The sequence below is a fragment of the Lagopus leucura genome, unplaced genomic scaffold, assembly GCF_019238085.1.
Source record: "Lagopus leucura isolate 7727_CA_CO unplaced genomic scaffold, USGS_WTPT01 Super-Scaffold_100009, whole genome shotgun sequence".
Taxonomy (NCBI): Eukaryota; Metazoa; Chordata; class Aves; order Galliformes; family Phasianidae; genus Lagopus; species Lagopus leucura.
The window spans coordinates 16665105-16683548 of record NW_024962266.1 but is presented as its reverse complement, the minus strand read 5'-3'; the positions used below and the strand labels follow the sequence as shown (position 1 = coordinate 16683548).

Sequence of the window (18444 nt, the reverse complement as noted above, 5' to 3'; positions counted from 1 at the left end):
CTTTTTCTTTTCTATTTTTTTCAGTTACATTTTAGCTCTTTTCAAGACCTCAGTGGGATTTGTGAGAATAAAAAGGGAATTAAAAAAAAAAAAAAAAAAAAAAGGGTGAAACCATCAAAGATGAAAAACCTTCTGAGGGCAGAATGAGATTGTGAAAAGGCAACTGGTATAGCACAGATGGAAAGCAATGCCAGAGTTTAGAGGTGGAGGTGAACAGGGGTTGAATGCAGCATGCTGGAAGACGGAGCTAGATGGACACTGACACGTGTTGGATATGAGCTGAATATGGCTGGTTCATGGCACTGGTCAATTCAGCAAAATTAAGTGAAACAATAATTTAAAACATTTTTGCCCTTCATCTGTATTTGCAATCACTTCTTGCAGACATTCTGATAAAGTTACTCAGTTTCTCTACATATTAGAAAATAAACTATGGAGGTTTTGTTTAGTCTGTAACATCATTATTATTCAACCTTTCACTTGAAGTAGTTTAATTTCATTCTTATCTGTTTTGACAGCTGAATCTTATCTTCTTGGTGATCACATTGTGCAAAATGGTGAAGCACTCAAACACTTTGAAACCAGACTCTAGCAGGTTGGAAAACATTAAGTAAGTGCTTTGTGTTCAAGTATGAGAACTGTGATTATTTTCTGATTGCTGAACTGATTGAAGGCTACTTTCCATTAGTAGCACATGCCATTCTCTCCCAGCAACTGCAGATGTCAATTAGAAGCAAACAGAACCAATCCTGCTTTCGTCACACTGTTTCTGTAATGTCACAAATGCTGGTCAAAATTAGATAATTTCAGCCTGGAAGTAGTGCCAAGAAACTGTTTCATGGAAATACCACTGCACTGTAGTAGTTTCATTTGCATTTAAAATGCAGTTCAAAAATGATGTTCCTGTTTGCATGACTGATATGATTATATTAAGTTTATTTTGTTAAATGACTTTTTGATTTAAGGATTCTGAGCAGTTTCTACTTGTAATCCTGTTCTCCCAAGAGAATTGACTCTATTATTATTGTTAACTTGAAGATTATCTGCTGTTTTCATGCTAATTTAGCAAATGTTTACTTTATCTTGGTGCTGTAATGCAGTATCCTTTTTGCAGAATAATGCAAGTGTTATATAATTAACGAGGTTTTGTCAGCTCTTGCTTCTTTAGCTTATAGCTTTATGTTGTACTGAAGGTTCTTGTTATCAACACTGAAGGGATGGTGCAACTTTATAATACTAAGGGTTGGATATGAAAGGGTCTTAGAGATTTGCTTTGAATTTTGAAAATGGCAAAGGGAGATTTTCACTAAGGCTAACACTGTGACTAGATGTTATGGATAGGTCAGTATCAGCTTCATTGCATGTTGCATGATGAGAGAGAGAGCTAATCTTTAGCATCTCTCTCTTTTCTTCCTTTTCCTCTTTCTGTCTTCTCATCCACACCAGTAATTACCGTGTTTGTGATGGCTACTATAATACGGACTTACCTGGGTAAGATAGAACCCTACATTAACAAATTTCTGGCATGACTTTTAACTTTACAAACTCGGTCAATATTGTGGATTGCCCTTAATTTTAATTAACTGGTTTTGAGATACCTGATTTGCTAAAGAATTTTTAACTATTATATGCCTTTATAATTTTAAATTGCTTGCCTCTGCATTTTGAATTTCCTAATTTTGACTTATTTTTATAGACAATTAAAAATGCTCTTATTAATTTCTGTTTCAATTCTGTCTAATAATTTTGTTTCTCTTTTCTGCTTATAATGCTTTCTAGCTATGAAGATAATAAGCCATTTATCAAGTAAGATCATTAGTTAGATGTGGAATTCACTGACTAAATTCCCTTTCCCTTTCATTCTGTGCCGTTCTCTACAGTTCCTTTTCCTTAACCTATTCATGGTGGAATCTTTTTTACACTATTCTATAGAGCAATATCCATATTTTTGCCACATTTCAGCAGAGTTTCTTCATGCAGAAGTTAGATCATCTAGCTTCAGTTTAGCTGAGTTTATCAGAGCATTAAAGATTTGGGCTCTAGGCTCTTAATCTGCTGTTTAACCTTTGTGTATTTGTGTTACATTATTTGGTGTCATTTAGCAGCACCACTGTTTAAAATCTATGCTGTGATTAGTAGCTAAGCCAGATTTATCAATCTCTTTTGTAATAGCAGATAAGGCAATGGAGTAGTTGGGGTTTGCACTATACTTCGACATTTCAAAGTATTTTTGACATCCTATGCAGTTCTTGAGAAAGTAAAAGGTCATATCTACTCTTGCTGTTTTCGCTGGAGACTAAAAGTACCAAATGGAATTGTTCTTTCTTTAATAGATGAAAGGTTAAACCCAAGGAATTTTTACAATTGAATATGAACCTAGTAAAAGTCAACTGAAGGAACTGAAATGTTAATATTGGATTTGGCAACATGCAGTCTTATAAGTAATGTTAGTAAAATTAATTTTCTTTTACAGATCCTGGGTCCTGGGTGCATTTGCTCTCCTGTGTCTTCTTGGCCTAACGTGGTCATTTGGCCTACTGTTTATCAATGAGGGAACAGTTGTGATGACGTATCTCTTCACAGTATTTAATGCTTTCCAAGGAATGTTTATTTTCATCTTTCATTGTGCCCTTCAAAAGAAAGTAAGTTACTACAAACAGAGGCGTGTGCTCTGTATGTTCTTAAAAATACCACATATATTTCTTGAAAAAATAGAGTACATTTCGAGAATAGGAGTATTTTGAAGAAGTTTAAGGAAGAGACTAGGATCGAAAACAGTTCTTGCTGCATGTGCTTCTGAGACTCATTTAACTGCTTTTTGGCCTGTATGAGTTTAAAATGGATGCAGTATTTCCAACTTGGGCTTTAAAGTTTAGAGACTTTGGGACAAAAATGCAGAAGGTGTATTGTTTAACATTTGTGATGCGGTATGTATAATTTTGAATCCACAGCCAAAAGTCTTTATGCACTTATGAATCAAATCCTGCCTGCAGCACTGCAAAAAAAGGGATCTTTTACAGTATCAGCCCATCTCAGCCTGGAAACATTCTCGCAGATCAAGGCAAAGACCTCTCCTGAGGTCCTATTAAGCTGCCACATAAAACTACAGGTGATAGGCAGGGATTATGCTGTGAGCACTTGTTCATTACAAAATTAAGTCAGATCTGAAAATTAATTTCACTGTGAACTTCAGCACACCTAAAGAAAAAGTAGCCATTAACTGCAGACAACTGGTAATGAGGGGAGTTTACTAAGTACACCAGCATGACTACTTGTTTTCAAACATTTGCCTCCCCCTGCAAACCAATAGCTAAGTGCTCTTAGCTGGAGAAACTGGAATCCCCTGGCAACTACCTTCCCTAATGAAGAGATGCTCTAAATTAGTTCAGGCCCCCTTTGCCCAGATCTGCTGAATAGAGGGAAGCTCATAGAGGAGAGATAAACAGACAAGTGAGATGGAATTGAAGGACACAGCTAGGCGGGATCAGGTTTCCCACTCTCCCTCTGTGTCCCAGACTGAGAATGGAGAACGTTTTCATGCCTTAGAGATGCTCCAATGAAGGATAAAAGTAAAATGCTCATAGAAAGCACAGCAAATGAAAATAAAGAGTTGAGAGCAGAGGGGAAATGTGTACGTCAGAAAAAGCCCACCACAGACCATAAGATAAAATGCAGTAAGTCCGTTGTTTGGCAACACCCAACTTGCAATATTTAGGTTCTAAATATTTGTACCATTTTTAGGCAGGAGGCCTAACAGTTATTAACTCCCTTTATAATTAGCCCACCAGAGAAATATTTAACTGATATTTATAAAGTGGTTAAAGATTCTTGGATAAAAGGTTATTACATAAGGGCAAAATCACATTCTTGCATGTTCTCAGCTCTTAACAGTACCAGTATCTCGAGATTTGGTGTAGACAATGGCTTTCAGACATGTTTTGGGAAAAGATGTGGAAGACAGAATGGATTTTATCCAGAGGAAAATGGTATAGCTTTCATTTTGAGATAATAAAAACACACTTGGAGAGGAGAGTGATCATAAGAAAAGAGGGAAGAAATTTTCAAAATGTAAATAATTTCTAGATTAAGGTTTCATATCATGTTGCTTTTTTATCATTTGTGTTGGGCTTGAAAATGAAAAACAGATTCTGATTCTATTTCTTTTTACAGCTATGCATTGTTTTTTTATTAAGTGGAGTCAGCAAAAAGCAATATTAAAATACCAGTCAAGTGTGAAAAAGCATAACCTGGAGCAATAAGATTTATACCTGGAAGAATGTTAAAGCTGCCATTTAAAATTTTTAAGTTTCAGTGAGTTTGACTGGATATTATCTGATCCTCTGTCTGCATAGCTAATACAGTCTTTTTATTCTGTTATTACTAGTTGGTCACTAAATTGAACAGAGAAATAGAATTGTGAAAGTGAAAACTATTATGTTTGCAGTTCTGACGGGATGATAGTGCCGTTGTTTCCAACTATTTCCAACAAGCTATAATTTAGAAATAATGACAGAGGAACGCGCTGTAGTGACGGATAATGCACATTCACAGCAATATAGGCATTAGGCAAAACCAGCCCTGGAGGGTGGCATTTGGATGAAAATATAGTTCTGATTGCTATTGTTTCTACTATATAGTGTTCTGGAGCATTTAATATCCATTAATGGTCAGGAATGTGTTTTCTTAAGTGTTACAGACTTTCATTTTTGAGAATGTGAAGATAAAGGTTACAATTCTATGTCCAGGCCTTTCTGTTTTTTCTGTTTTCCTTTTTGTATGTGTGTTTTGTGCTGATATTGGTAGGAGTTAACTTAAAATATATATGATATACTTTTAAATAGATGAGTTGTTGTCCTCAGGTGGAAATTAAAGCATTAACTATTCAAATTTTCCTGAACTTCATGGTTTATAGAAACACCACATTAGTGGTGATAAAGTTATTGGAATATTGAAAACAGTGATTGGCTTATGTAAATTCACACTGTTAATTTTTTGCCTTTTTCCTTCCTTCATTTCTCAGTTTTGCACACACACAAGTTTATTTCTGTGCCATATATTCTGTAGGCCAAGCAGAATTTACAGATTAGCTGAAATGTCAATTTTCAGAGGAATTTAGAAGTCTCATTGATGCACATGAGACTCCAGGATTATCAAGAATCTGGTAGAAGATTTGTGAATGTAATATTTGGCATCTTTACAAGTTTTATCTAGCGCGTCCTTTCACTGATCATGTTGCCAGGATACATGTGCTCTTTTGTGTTATTGAAAAATAAATAGCAATGTAGCAGTCATCAAATGTGAGAGAATTAAAAGCTCTGTAACATCATCCAGATTATTTCTATGACAATGTTAATGCACACGAATTACAAAACTAAAGTTTCCAGTAGCTCAATGGAAACAGAAGGTAAATCAGTGCAGGTCAAATACAAAAATTATTATGCCATCAGAATAATGTTATTCTGTTAGACAGAAATTTCATATACTTAACAAGTGTATTCACACTTCTATGGTCAGAAGAGACAATAGCAAAGATTCTACTTTTTGGTCCTAAAAACAAAAGATGCTTAGTTTCCCAGCCTGTACGTTTCAACTCCTGGCTCTGACCTTTGCTGGTGCCCTACTGCAGCTGCTGAACTAGCGACTATTTGAGTTACCCAGAGTAACTTCATATGAAAAAATGCTCACAGTCCTTGTAGTTTAGACTAAATACAGTCTTCTTGGCATGCTTTTCTAGAAGGAGTAACTTAAATGGGCAGTACTGAGAAGCTCAAAGGCTCGTTGCCTCAGCCTTTCTTGTATGCCAAGATGGGAAGACAGGCTTTCTATGGCTTGTGCACCAAAAACTATTGCAAAAAATGACTATTTTCAGCCAATATTCCATTCAGGTAAACAACTGTATTAATCCACAATGTGAAGACAAAACAAAAATAATCCTGTAACAACTCAGCAACAATTATTCATATATGTCTAAATGAAATACATGTATACTTCAGAAATAATTCAGAAATGCTGGCTAACCAATAATGCTGCCATTAAATAAGGCAAAATTATCTAATTTTGCTAAAGGCCATCATTTCAGTAGGCAAGAATTATGTATTTGCTCAAAAAGCAGTTGAGTGTTGTCAGTGCAAGACTGATGTCTTTTTTGTCAATAGAGGTGTTTGTCACTATTTTTTGTGCTAAAGTATTTTTTTTCTCCATAGGTACGTAAGGAATACGGCAAATGCTTCCGACATTCCTACTGCTGTGGCGGACTACCAACTGAGAGTCCTCACAGTTCAGTGAAGGCATCAACAACAAGAACTAGTGCTCGCTATTCCTCTGGCACTCAGGTAACAAAGATTTTGACAACATCTTTTAATTAACCTTATTTATAAAAAGCCCCTGAGATCTGCTCCAATCAGAAGTAGTAATTGTCTTCTCATTGTTATCACTTAGGTAGCAAATACATAGTTCTGCATGCTAGAATTGATTTCTTTTTAAAGATTTTATTTTAATTTGGTCTAATGCAAACGCCTTATTTTTCTTATAATTATGGGCTGGTTTATTGGAAGGTTTATACCATCATGTTTCATCTAAATGAAATTTAATAAATTAGAATTGTAATAACAGAGGATGGAGCTTTGCTCTCTGCTATAAGAATGGCTTACTTTAGTGCAAAATAAATGAGAATAAATAATAGTACACAAGTAGGAAAAAATCTTCTGTAACTTAATGCGCTCTGTCTTACTGCTTTACATTAACAGAGTCGTATAAGGAGGATGTGGAATGACACTGTGAGAAAACAATCTGAATCTTCTTTTATCTCAGGTGACATCAACAGCACTTCAACACTTAATCAAGGTCAGTCACTGGGAACATTTCAGTTTTAGAAGACAAATTTTTTACAGATTTTATATAATTTAATTTAACACAGAAGAATTGAAAAGAACGTGTTGAAAAAAAAAATCTGTAACAAATGTACTCTAAAAGCAGAGTTTTAAAGTCATCCACCAGCACATTTTAAAGCCATGTTCCCTCAGCTGGCCCCCTGATATAGAAGTTGAATTCCTCCATTCATGGGAGAGCATTTAAATAAGTTTCATCAATAATTTAACTTAAAAGCAAGATCATAATTTTAAATCTTTTCTAACCTTTATAGGTTAAATCTGAAACAGAAATACGAGTGCAGTAACATTTTAATGCATATTTGACTATGATTTTTAGGTGCAGAAATTTTCCCAGTGAAATCTAATTGATATCATTTCTATGCAAAAGATGTCTGTAAAGCATTTATCTTTTTTATTTCAAAGAGCATTGTATCTGTCATATGGGATAGGATCCAGATTTTCAGGCACAGAAGCCAAAACTTTCTTATCTCGATTAGACTTTGAAATCTGTAACTGCATTTTCATGTCCACTTAGAAGACAAGGGTATTAATCAACACAGTGTCCCTTCTTTTTTCTCCATTTTCCCCACCCCTTTAAAAAAAATAAAAATAAAAATAAAATTAAGTAATGGAGGCGAAGAGTGTGAAAGCCAAGCTCACAGCCTATTGTTCCACTCACATCCCTAAGAGACAAACGTAGTTCTGACCAGTTCCTGCTTGGCTTAAAAAGTTTCAAACAGAAAATTTACCATTGTCAGGACTACTGTAAAACCCTTGTGAACCACAAATGGCAAATTTTCTCCCTTGTGCTTTTTTCAAGATTTGGTGGTGGAGACCTGTACTTAACTCATGTTTGCTTTGGAAGTAAAAAGCGTAGTATTTGGCAAAAGGCAAGATTTCAAAAAGCATGATCCTACTGGCTTACAGAAATATCTAAGACAACTTGCGTGTCTTATTGTTCCCTCGTGAATCTTTATGTTCTTCTGGCAAAATTAAAATATATATCCTAAGTAGAAAATCTATTTCTTATTTCATTTCTTAAAAGCCCACAAATATGATATAAATATAAAAGTCTGGGATTTCACCATAGGAGGTACACTTTGCCCATGCTACAGCTTCAAGTGGTTCAGAGCTGAGCACAGATCTTGGAGGCTTTTCCCTGCTGTGGAGCTCCAGTCTCATCACTTGAGATGCTCCACGATGGCTAAAAAAAATTAATTGATGCTGTTGTTATTCAGTTACAATAATTCTGCTATCTCAGGGGTAAATACCTGTAATAAAAGTTCAGTGATTATCTAGTAATTAGTGTTTTCTTTAAAATAAAAATCAGCACCTTAAAGTAAAAGAGAAATACTTTGGATCGGATAACAAATTTTGCATAGTATAAATAATTTGAGATTGTAATTCAAATAACGATATTAAACATGGTACACAACAAGAAGTATTTCAGTTAGTATTTCTTGTAGGAATTAGATTACCACTGAAAAAAGCTACAGTGAACCTTTTTTTAGTTGTTCACTGACACAAACTATCATTATCAGGCCCTAGATCTCCGCATCTTAGATTTTTCTGCTTCTGTACAGTACCAAGCATTAATATAGAATATAATATTACTTTTTCCATTGCCAAATAAAAATACAGTATATAGATATAGCTGGCTTATTATTTCCATTCTGATTTGTTGCTGTGCCGTGCAACAGAAAAGGAAGTAGAAATTTAACTTTATTGTTTAAAGTAAGTTTTCTTTGTCACTTTTCCAGACAGCTTTTCTTTCAGTATCTAGAAGTCAGAGATTAACTGTCTTTTTAGATCTCAAAAGATGCTTTTTTTTTTCTTCTAATTCTTCTGAATTCTTTAAATGATGTTGCACTAACATTTAAACTGAGTTTTAAAAAGTCCGTTCATTCCTGTAGTATCATGCTTCGCATTACATTGTTTGTGAACTGTTTAAATAAATTTGTCATTCAAGAAATTCTTTTTTAAAACCTGGCAGATAAATTTGTAGCACGAATGTCCCGGGAGAAAATGTGAATGCTCTGATTTCTTAGAGCAAATATTTTGCTTTCCCCTCAGCATGCATACTTTTGCGTATACTAAGATATGCTTGCAGTTTGTCATCTACTCTGTGTTTGAAAACACAATTCCCTTCCACTCTCCGTGTGTTTGTCATGAAGTGAATAACAGCTCTGATCCTGTCATAAGAGATTTTTCAATACCTTTAAATTTAAGAAACTCAGTTCCCTCCATTCTGGACAGAAACATTCCGTGATACCATTTTAAAAGCTGCAGTAGCTTTATGTAGTACCTTGATCTCTACCCATTTAATTGCTATTCTTATGAACACCGATTTTGTGTACATTAGTAAATGTCACTCTCACCAGATGTTTACTTTGGGGATTTGGACAGCACCTGTGAATTACTGGAATCTAACTGTATTTTCCTACTCCCGTTTCAAACATATAGCTCAGATACACTCAGAAATTTTCAGCTGAATTACATTTGACAGGTTCTACATGATTCACGATGAATAAAAATATTCTTTATTGAAACTGTCAGAATAAAATTAAAGAACTGACATTTTTTTCTGTTTCTTTTGCTTCAGGAATGACTGGCAATTACCTACTAACAAACCCTCTTCTTCGACCACACGGCACTAACAACCCCTATAACACATTGCTCGCTGAAACTGTTGTATGTAATGCCCCTTCAGCTCCTGTGTTTAACTCACCAGGTGTGCTTATACTTCCTGAATAAAACCGCTTTTCTTGGCTTGCTCCAAATCCCTTCTTTTCCCTAGGTAGAAACTCAAGTTGCAATACCTTAGCCATACATTCAAAATTTCTGTCAGTTTGAGAAATGCAGTATTACCAATGTCAGCTTGTAAAACTGCACTATATTATAGTAATGCCTTTGCCGTAACAGTATTTACCAATAATTATCCATGTTTTTAACACAGGTGGCATAAATCTTAATATACTATTACAGGACTGACACCACATGGTCCGAGAGTCCATCTTCAAGATATATATCACTTAGAGGTATCATGTCTATGCAATGTAAGGTTGACTCTAAAGCTTGCTGAGAAAAACCTGCTCATGGAACGGATTAGGTACTAAAGCAATGCAAGGCATCTTGACACCTTTGGATACCGCAGCACAGAAAATTGTATCCAGCGTCAAACAGATCTATAGTATAGTGCAGCTTTATGGTAGATCATTTCCTTTAGGAAAATCATGAGATTAACAGTTAGAACAGTTTAGTTCTGTCAGCATAAAGGGTGTCATCACTTACCTAACATTTTGTTGTTACATCCTCTAGTTGCTTTTTTTAACTACAGTGCAGTTCATCAGTAAATATCTAGCAGTTTCTGTTAGATGAGTCGTTAAGATCACTTTAGTATTACTGGAACAATAAATCTTTGATAAAGAGCTCATGTTTCCAGATTTTATTTGAAGTTTCCTTTTTAACTGAACTGTAGTTTCTATTTTCATTCTCTTGTTTTCTTACTTTCCTTATGCTTTCCTCTAGCAACCTACAGAGAGACAAGTATGGGAGTAAAACTTAACTTTGCCTATCAAATGTAAATTTTTTCAGCATGATTTTTAATGGGCACAATTAAAACATAACTAGCGGTCATGAAGTAGACTCAGCGGGCAAGTGGTTCACAATTTGCAAATGAAATGTTTCCACATTCAAAAAGTACTTGCATACTGCTTTTTGGAAAACAACATGAGGTCTGTAGCAAACCCCATTGGTAACGGAAGTTATACAATGCTGAAATAATTTGCTGTTCAAAACCAAAGCAGTGTCAAGCAGAAACGCTTAACAATTTACTTATATTTTTACATTCCCACAGTAATCTTGCTACAGGCTATGGAAAGATTTCAAATAATTACCTGATCATGGGCAACAAAATTTGCCTCATCAAACCAATTTAAATATATTTTAGTATGCTTAACTCTGCAGTATATCATAGAAAACTCATTTTGGATTATCAGATACATTTTGGTATCTGCTTAGCAAAAGAAAAGAGAATTAAAATTATAGAATTAAATCACTTTCATGAGGGAAATGAATGCCAGCATGTGGTCCATGTGTTGTCTACTTTTATAAATGCCATATGTTCTGCACAGCTAAAATCCATTGCAAGAAAAAGCCTTAGAACATATATGAAATTGCAAAACTACAAAGTTGTTTAATCAAAGCTTAAGGAGACCTTTCAAACAACCCTCATCTCTGTTTAAATCAGTATACATGAAGAGGAGCTAACAGTAACAGAGTTACAAAATGATTTGCAAATTACTTCAAATTTATTCGGAAATTATTACTCTGCTTTCTAAAGTTGAAGACGAAACTCTTTCATGAGAAAATGCAATTACTTTTTAATTGAAAACAGTATTTTCCAGAGAAGATTGAATTTTCTAGGATAAGCTGCAGCTTTAATTATGAAAAAACAAACAAACAACAACAAAAACAAAAAATGTACAATCTTCTCCAAAACAACTTTTTTCTTATACTCCTCCAAGCCTTGCATATAATGCAGCAGCCTCACAGTGGTCAGTCTCATTTCAGTAGTCACTCCATTCTTTCTTCTGTAGATAAAGTGATTTACTAGGAATGCTCTAACCATCCAACTTTCCATGATTCAGACTGTTTATTTTCTTTCAAAGTTTTTTCTTTTCCTTTGCTTGAGAAGCACTGTGCTGTCATAGTTTACATGTCTTTGTGTCTGTAGGAAATCCTTTCCTTTATTGTATTATCCCCCCTTACTACCACCAAAAACAAAAAGTCAAAATCAAAGACCTTAATCATCATAAGACTTCATTTTCTCCCCCTAAACTTATTTCATGTTTCTTAGCAGACTTACCCAATCTGTCATTTGTCCAGCAGCTACGAGATATCAGCCATGGCTGATTTCCTCTTCCCATTCCACAACTAATATTTATTCTTTGGTTTAATTTCTGTGACACATACTTACAGAAATTTCTAACATTTCCGCATTTGACTTCCATGCCCATGGTAACTGTGGGCCTAACTCTTAATTAACTATTCCAGTTCATTCAGCGCTGTCACTGTGACTGATGCAGACTGCAGGCAAACTTTGACCTTTAGAAGCCTGGGGCCATTGTTGGCAGACAGAATTAGTACAAAAAAATTACATTAAGTGGGAAAAGAAAAGCTGTTATTGCTTAGTAATCTAATTTGCTGAACCCTTGCTCTGACTAAGTTGCTGAGAAGCTCAGTAATTCTTCATCATGTTACAATAAATCATTTTACTTTCTTTTATATATCAGCTACTCTTAGGCCAGATAGCCTGAGCAGACAGACATGATGTGAGTTGTCCAAAGTGAGTCATTCCACCTGCTGTCTATCGTGTTGTTGGATGGTGCTTGTGGGCCCTGGTCCCTGTAGTGTGAAAGATGGCTGTCCTTGTTTAACATAAATTCTTTGTATTTATCCATTTTTTTTCATTCTTTTCTTTACCTCATCTCAAAAAAAAAAAAAAAAAAAAAAAAGGGAAAAATGTTAGAAACGTGTTAAAGTAGTTGCTTGCCAGTTATGTGGGTTTATGTTGTACATTTACCTTCAGTTATGTCTGTGATCTAATTCCTTTTTAATTTAGTGTTGTTTAGGACAAATTCTGTTAATTTTCTTTCTTCTAAATCATGGTGACGTACTTCAAAACATAGATGTTTCCAAACAAATTGCTTTGCATTACATATGCAAGGGCATGGAGTGAACAGTTCCTTGTGGAAGAGTCACAGAAATGACATTAAATTAAGAAATTAAAATGCCACTATTCCCCACAGGAAATGCATGTTACTATTGTATAAAGGCATCTTTCCTATAAGGCGTGCAACTGTTTACATTTGGGAATGTTCAATAACCTAACTTTTCTCAAGTCCTACTTTCAAGTACAACTTTGTCCTGAACTACATTAAAGAATTTTGTTTAAAAAAAAAAAAAGTGTTAAGCATATCAGGCAATAACCAGAACCGTCCTTTTCTGTTTCAGGACATTCACTGAACAATGCCAGGGATACAAGTGCCATGGATACTCTACCGCTAAATGGTAATTTCAACAACAGCTACTCTTTGCGCAATGGTGACTATAACGACAGTGTGCAAGTTGTAGACTGTGGACTAAGCCTGAATGATACTGCTTTTGAGAAAATGATCATTTCAGAATTAGTGCACAACAACCTGCGGGGCAACAGCAAGAACCACAACCTGGAGCGCACACTGCCAGCCAAGGCTGTGATCGGTGGGAGTAGCAGCGAAGATGACGCCATCGTGGCAGACGCCTCATCTTTGATGCACAGCGACACCCCTGGGCTGGAGCTGCACCACAAAGAGCTCGAGGCCCCACTTATTCCTCAGCGGACTCACTCCCTTCTGTACCAGCCCCAGAAGAAAGTGAAGACCGAGGGAACTGACAGCTATGTCTCACAGCTGACAGCCGAGGCTGACGACCACCTCCAGTCCCCCAACAGAGACTCTCTTTACACAAGTATGCCCAACCTCAGAGACTCTCCGTACCCAGAGAGCAGCCCCGATGTTGAAGAAGATCTCTCTCCTTCCAGGAGAAGTGAAAACGAGGACGTTTACTACAAGAGCATGCCAAACCTAGGAGCTGGCCATCAGCTTCAGATGTACTATCAAATCAGCAGGGGTAATAGCGACGGCTATATAATTCCCATTAACAAGGAAGGATGTATTCCAGAAGGAGATGTTAGAGAAGGACAAATGCAACTAGTGACAAGCCTTTAATAGTGTAGCAAAGAAATATTAAAGGCCATGTACAAGTATTAAAAAGACTTAATTGGCCCCGTGCAGGCTCCCTCGTATCTGCTTGAAGAGACAATTCTGTTGACCCTGTGGTTCTCCTCTGTAATGGGGATGACTGGACCTCGCAGTTCTGTGAATTTTTATAAAACAAAAACTTTGTATATACACAGAGTATACTAAAATGAATTATTTGTTACAAAGAAAATACCAACAAGGTATTTTAAGATATCTTCTGCTGCTGAATTTAACAAAATTGTGAAAAAAGAAATAAAACACTTTCCAGCCATTTTACTGCAGCAGTTTGTGAACTAAATTTGTAAATATGGCTGCACCATTTTTTTTTTCCTAGGCCTACATTGTATTATATACAAGGCGTAGGCTCTAAAATCCTGTGGGACAAATTTACTGTACCTTACTATTCCTGACAAGACTTGCAAAAGCAGGAGAGATATTCTGCATCAGTTTGCAGTTCACTGCAAATCTTTTCCATTAAGGCAAAGATTGAATACATGTCTAACCACTAGCAATCAAGCCACAGGCCTTATTTCATATATTTCCTCAACTGTACAATGAACCGTTCTCATGAAAAAAAATGGCTAAAGAAATTATATTTTGTTCTATTGCTAGGGTAAAATAAATACATTTGTGTCCAACTGAAATATAATTGTCATTAAAAATAATTTTAAGAGTTTGAAGAAAATATTGTGAATCGCTCTTGGTTGCACATATGTTATAAGCTGTTTTTCTTACACTCTGTTCACAGTACAGTAGTATGTTTAAAATGCAAGTTCTGCCCGTTTTTCACTTATTTTTCACTGTAAACAGTGTTCTGCTTTGACAAGTTAGGTTTTATTCTTTTCTTTTTTAATTTTTATTGCCAAAAACATAATTTGGGGAGAAAATTGTTTTAGAAGCCAATTATGCCAAGCCTTGCACAAATTTGGTATAGGTAACAAAGATTGTAACTCAGTTCCCTGTTCATTCTTAACCAGGGTTGGGTGGTAAGGGGCAAAGGGGACACTGGACACTTCTCACAAACTTTCTCGTGAATAAAAGGTGCCTGTCCTTTAAAAATAAATAAAACATAACTATTACTCTTCCATATTCCTTCTGTCTATATTTAGTAATTAATTTATTTTATGATAAAAATCTAATGAAATGTAAATTGTTTCAACTAAATTCTGCTTTTTTCATCCCTTTGTGTAAACTTGTTAATAATGAGCCCATCACTAATATCCAGTGTAAAGTTTAACACCTGTTTGACAGTAAATAAATGTGAATTTTTTTCCAAATAGGTAAAATGTGCATTATTATGTACAAAGCATAATTGGCATCAGCAAGTCCTTTGACCCAGCTGTATCCTGCTTAGAATGGCTTCTTTACATTTTATGATTTAAGTGTTGAGAATACAATAGAAACTGTGTAGTGCTACAGAAGAGTTCATCTTTACTATTCATTACCTTAGTCACAATTAAATAGGATCAAATTCAGACATAGCAGGGTCATTGGGAAAAAGTACTGTAATTTCATATATTTACACAGTTTTTAAGTAGGCATATGTATTGAAATAAAATACCACTATCATAGTCTCAGCAACAGTAATTAGCAGTAATTATTAGTGATGAAGATATATTCTTGTAGCAGGGAAAACGTAAGCAGCATTTGGGTAGTACTCAGAGTGCTATACAAATAATCAATCCATCACCGTTTTGAATTAGATAAATGAGCATGACTGCCCTCATTTCTATCAGACAGGAAAACTGCAGAAGGCAGCCCAAGATGTTATCTACAAATAAGTGACAAAATTGGAAGTCTGAAATCTTTGTTTCCTTGGTTCCCAAGCCTCTTTCTGTCCCTCTAACACCAGGGCTTCTCACAGATCATGCCAAGGACTTCATTTGTTACAGCTTCCGAAAATGCTTTCCTTCATTATCACAGAGGCCACTGTTTCATGTGTGGCCAGTGTGACTGAATACAGGCATGACAACAGCAAAAATTCATTTGAAAGCCTTATAAATTCTAAGTTGCTTCTAAACTGCTAGCATATATAAAGCTCCATTAGGAATATATATTGATGCACAATAGTTTTGCATAGGTGCATTTTGAAAAAGTTTGGATTTCAAAAAAGTTCTGAGGGCAAGAATTCCTGGTATTGAGACTGATCTAACTCTATAAAAAATACCTGGGTAAAGGTAACCTCATAGCTCAGATAACCTCAGTATATCTGTAATCAGGCCTGTGACTGTAGCAGTTATCACTGAAGACAAAGGCATCTTTACTGTATCCTACTGGTAACTCTTGCCAGTAAGTTCCTTAATACTTAGAAGTTACTATCTTCATGTCAAAGTCATTTAAAATTTAATCATAAACTGTTTACTTCTGTTTAATAGAGATGCTTTAAAAAAACCTGAAGTCTCTGTGAAGTAAGGATTTGTTCTGATTCAGGGTATACCAGCAGACACTTTGGAGCAAAATGATTCCCTTGGTCTGCCTGGCAACTTAAAAACATACCTGCTGCCTTCTACCTAGGAAATCACGTCTTAGGGATTTAAACCCATGGTGCTCAAGTAATTACAGTACATGACCTAGTAACATCACCAGCTTTCAGCAGAATATTCCACCCTAATTCAAGCAAGTACTCCTTTGTGTCACATTGTCTAACTAGCAGTGGTGAAACTATATGCTGGAAGATTTGTAGCATTGTGATATTAAAAATATAACCAATTGCAAATGTAACAAGTATTCATAAAATAAAAGAAAATTGAGCTGATGAACCTAAGATGAACCAGCTGAACCTAAGTATCACACCGGAATTCTTTTGTTAGCTTCTTTGTAGTATAGATGTTGCTTTTTAGCAAGCCTGTTTTGTTTTGGTTTTTTTTTTTTTCCTTTTTATTTTTTCTTTTAATGTTTTGATAGTGAAATGTCCTGTGTTTAGCTAGCAGCTAGCAGTCAATAGCTTGCCAAATTTCTGTTGGTGTAACTTCTCAGTGTAGTAGATTACAATATAATTATATAGCTGACAGCTTATTGTAATTTCTTTGTGTTCTCTCTCACGTTCCTGCCATCTTGTCTTGGGATCAGAAGGACAGAAGAATTGAGAGGAAGAGTTCAAGAATAGCAAAATAATGACAGCAGAATTAATGGAAACAAGTGTTTGTCCAGGGTCACCAGTTAACCAGTTCCTACGATGGTGCCAAGGATATGCTGCTATTTTAGGCACTGTCTTTCAGAAGAGCTGTAATTTTCTTATGGCTAGTAATCTCCTGTTACTATCAGTGTTAACCCTACTGGGTCCATCCAATTCTTCCTTGTAACTTCAGTCCAGTTATATTCCAGCAAAAGATTAAATGGGATGTGCATTTAGTGAACTGTTGTATAATGGTGCTATGCATTGTTTAATATTAAATACATCTCAATTCTACATAAGTGAACCATAACATGAAGAAATGCAACACTGGTAATACCTTTATAGTTAGAATTAACCTTTATCTGTGAACTCTACAATCCACCTTTGCTTCTTTTAAATTGGAAATGAAATTACTAATAAAGTTTACATACATTCACTTACATAGACAATAAAAGGTGTTTCAAATTGACGGAAGTTATGGATAAAATATGTGTCATTTTATGTCCTAATTTTTAAGGAATTTTTCTTTCTGAACTGAACAGACATTAACAGAATAACAAAAATAACTGTTCCCTGTATACTGTTACCCAATTTTGCCTCAAAACTAACAAAGCTTGTCTTCCATAATTGATTATGTGACAACTTAGGATAAAGTTCTCTCTGAATGTAGCTTTTTAAAATCAAGAGTTGCTACAGGCAGACAGCTATATACACACACACACACACACACACCTTCACAGGAGTTTCAGCTCACACATTCTAAGGGATGATTGAGAGTGAGAAGCACTGGGAGACATCAGCAGTTCTTCAGTTTCAGCTCTGCTGTAGCCCTACAAAACACTTCAGCCCTTCAAAGAGGGAGCTCACAGTGAAACATACTTTAGATTTTTTTCAAATAGTTGGTGACAATTGACCTCCACATTTATGAAGGGCATTGCTACCATTCCAGGAAGCAAGGGGGTTGCTGCATGGGTCATATTCATGGCTGCCTGGCATGCTGAGTCTCTACCCCAAAACTACACTAGAGGTTGGAATCCAGCTCCGTACTGAAGTTAGCACAGCCCTGGATGCAAGAGATTTGTGCCTCACATATATAACCAGTAGGAATTCAATTAACGGATCCAGCTTGGTCATCCAGCTCTGGCAGAAAATCTAGAGTAAGTGTTCATTAGAACCCTGTCCATTTCAAGAAAGCTTTTTTTTCCTTCAGTAAAATACTTCATGTGATCTTTAGAATGACAACTTCCAAATCCCTTTATTCATGCAGGATAAATTCTCAATTGGATTTCATTAATTCATGCCTAAGAGCATTAATATCTCTTCTTACTGTATTATGTCATCATTAATCTCAACTGCACCCCATCAACATTCCTGGCATGTGAAACAGATCACACCAAGATGCAGACAGAGTGTGTAGCAGTGCTGCAGACAACCACACAAGCCTCAGCTCAGCAGCAAGGAAATTTAAAGCACCATTCCATGTAACAGACCAGCATGAAATCCCAGACTGAGGAAGTCACAGTGGCAGAAATAACATTCAGAATAAGTAGCTGTAATCAAGAGAATCCTTCCAAAGCAAATTTGATCTAATTTTTAACCTTTTTTGTTGTTGTTGCACATCACCTCTGCATCTTTGAGTAGGGGACCTGGTACAGTG

General features: G+C 35.6%; 1 protein-coding gene across 11 annotated transcripts in view; it reads left to right on the top strand.

Moving 5' to 3' along the window:
* Nucleotides 1-17256, top strand: part of ADGRL2 (adhesion G protein-coupled receptor L2) — a 155874-nt gene extending 138618 nt beyond the window's left edge. For 5 of the 11 annotated variants that reach the window (XM_042873911.1, XM_042873915.1, XM_042873913.1 and 2 more), the window contains 5 exons: nucleotides 519-610; nucleotides 2474-2642; nucleotides 6204-6332; nucleotides 6747-6843; nucleotides 12885-17256. In XM_042873911.1, the coding sequence (XP_042729845.1) occupies nucleotides 519-610; nucleotides 2474-2642; nucleotides 6204-6332; nucleotides 6747-6843; nucleotides 12885-13639 (1242 nt within the window). In that variant the 3' untranslated portion in view covers nucleotides 13640-17256. Of the gene's footprint in view, nucleotides 1-518; nucleotides 611-2473; nucleotides 2643-6203; nucleotides 6333-6746; nucleotides 6844-9471; nucleotides 9601-9825; nucleotides 9908-12163; nucleotides 12217-12884 lie in introns of those variants that run through there. The other 6 variants (XM_042873920.1, XM_042873918.1, XM_042873921.1 and 3 more) reach the window with 5 other exon arrangements.
* Nucleotides 17257-18444: the final 1188 nt, after the last annotated feature.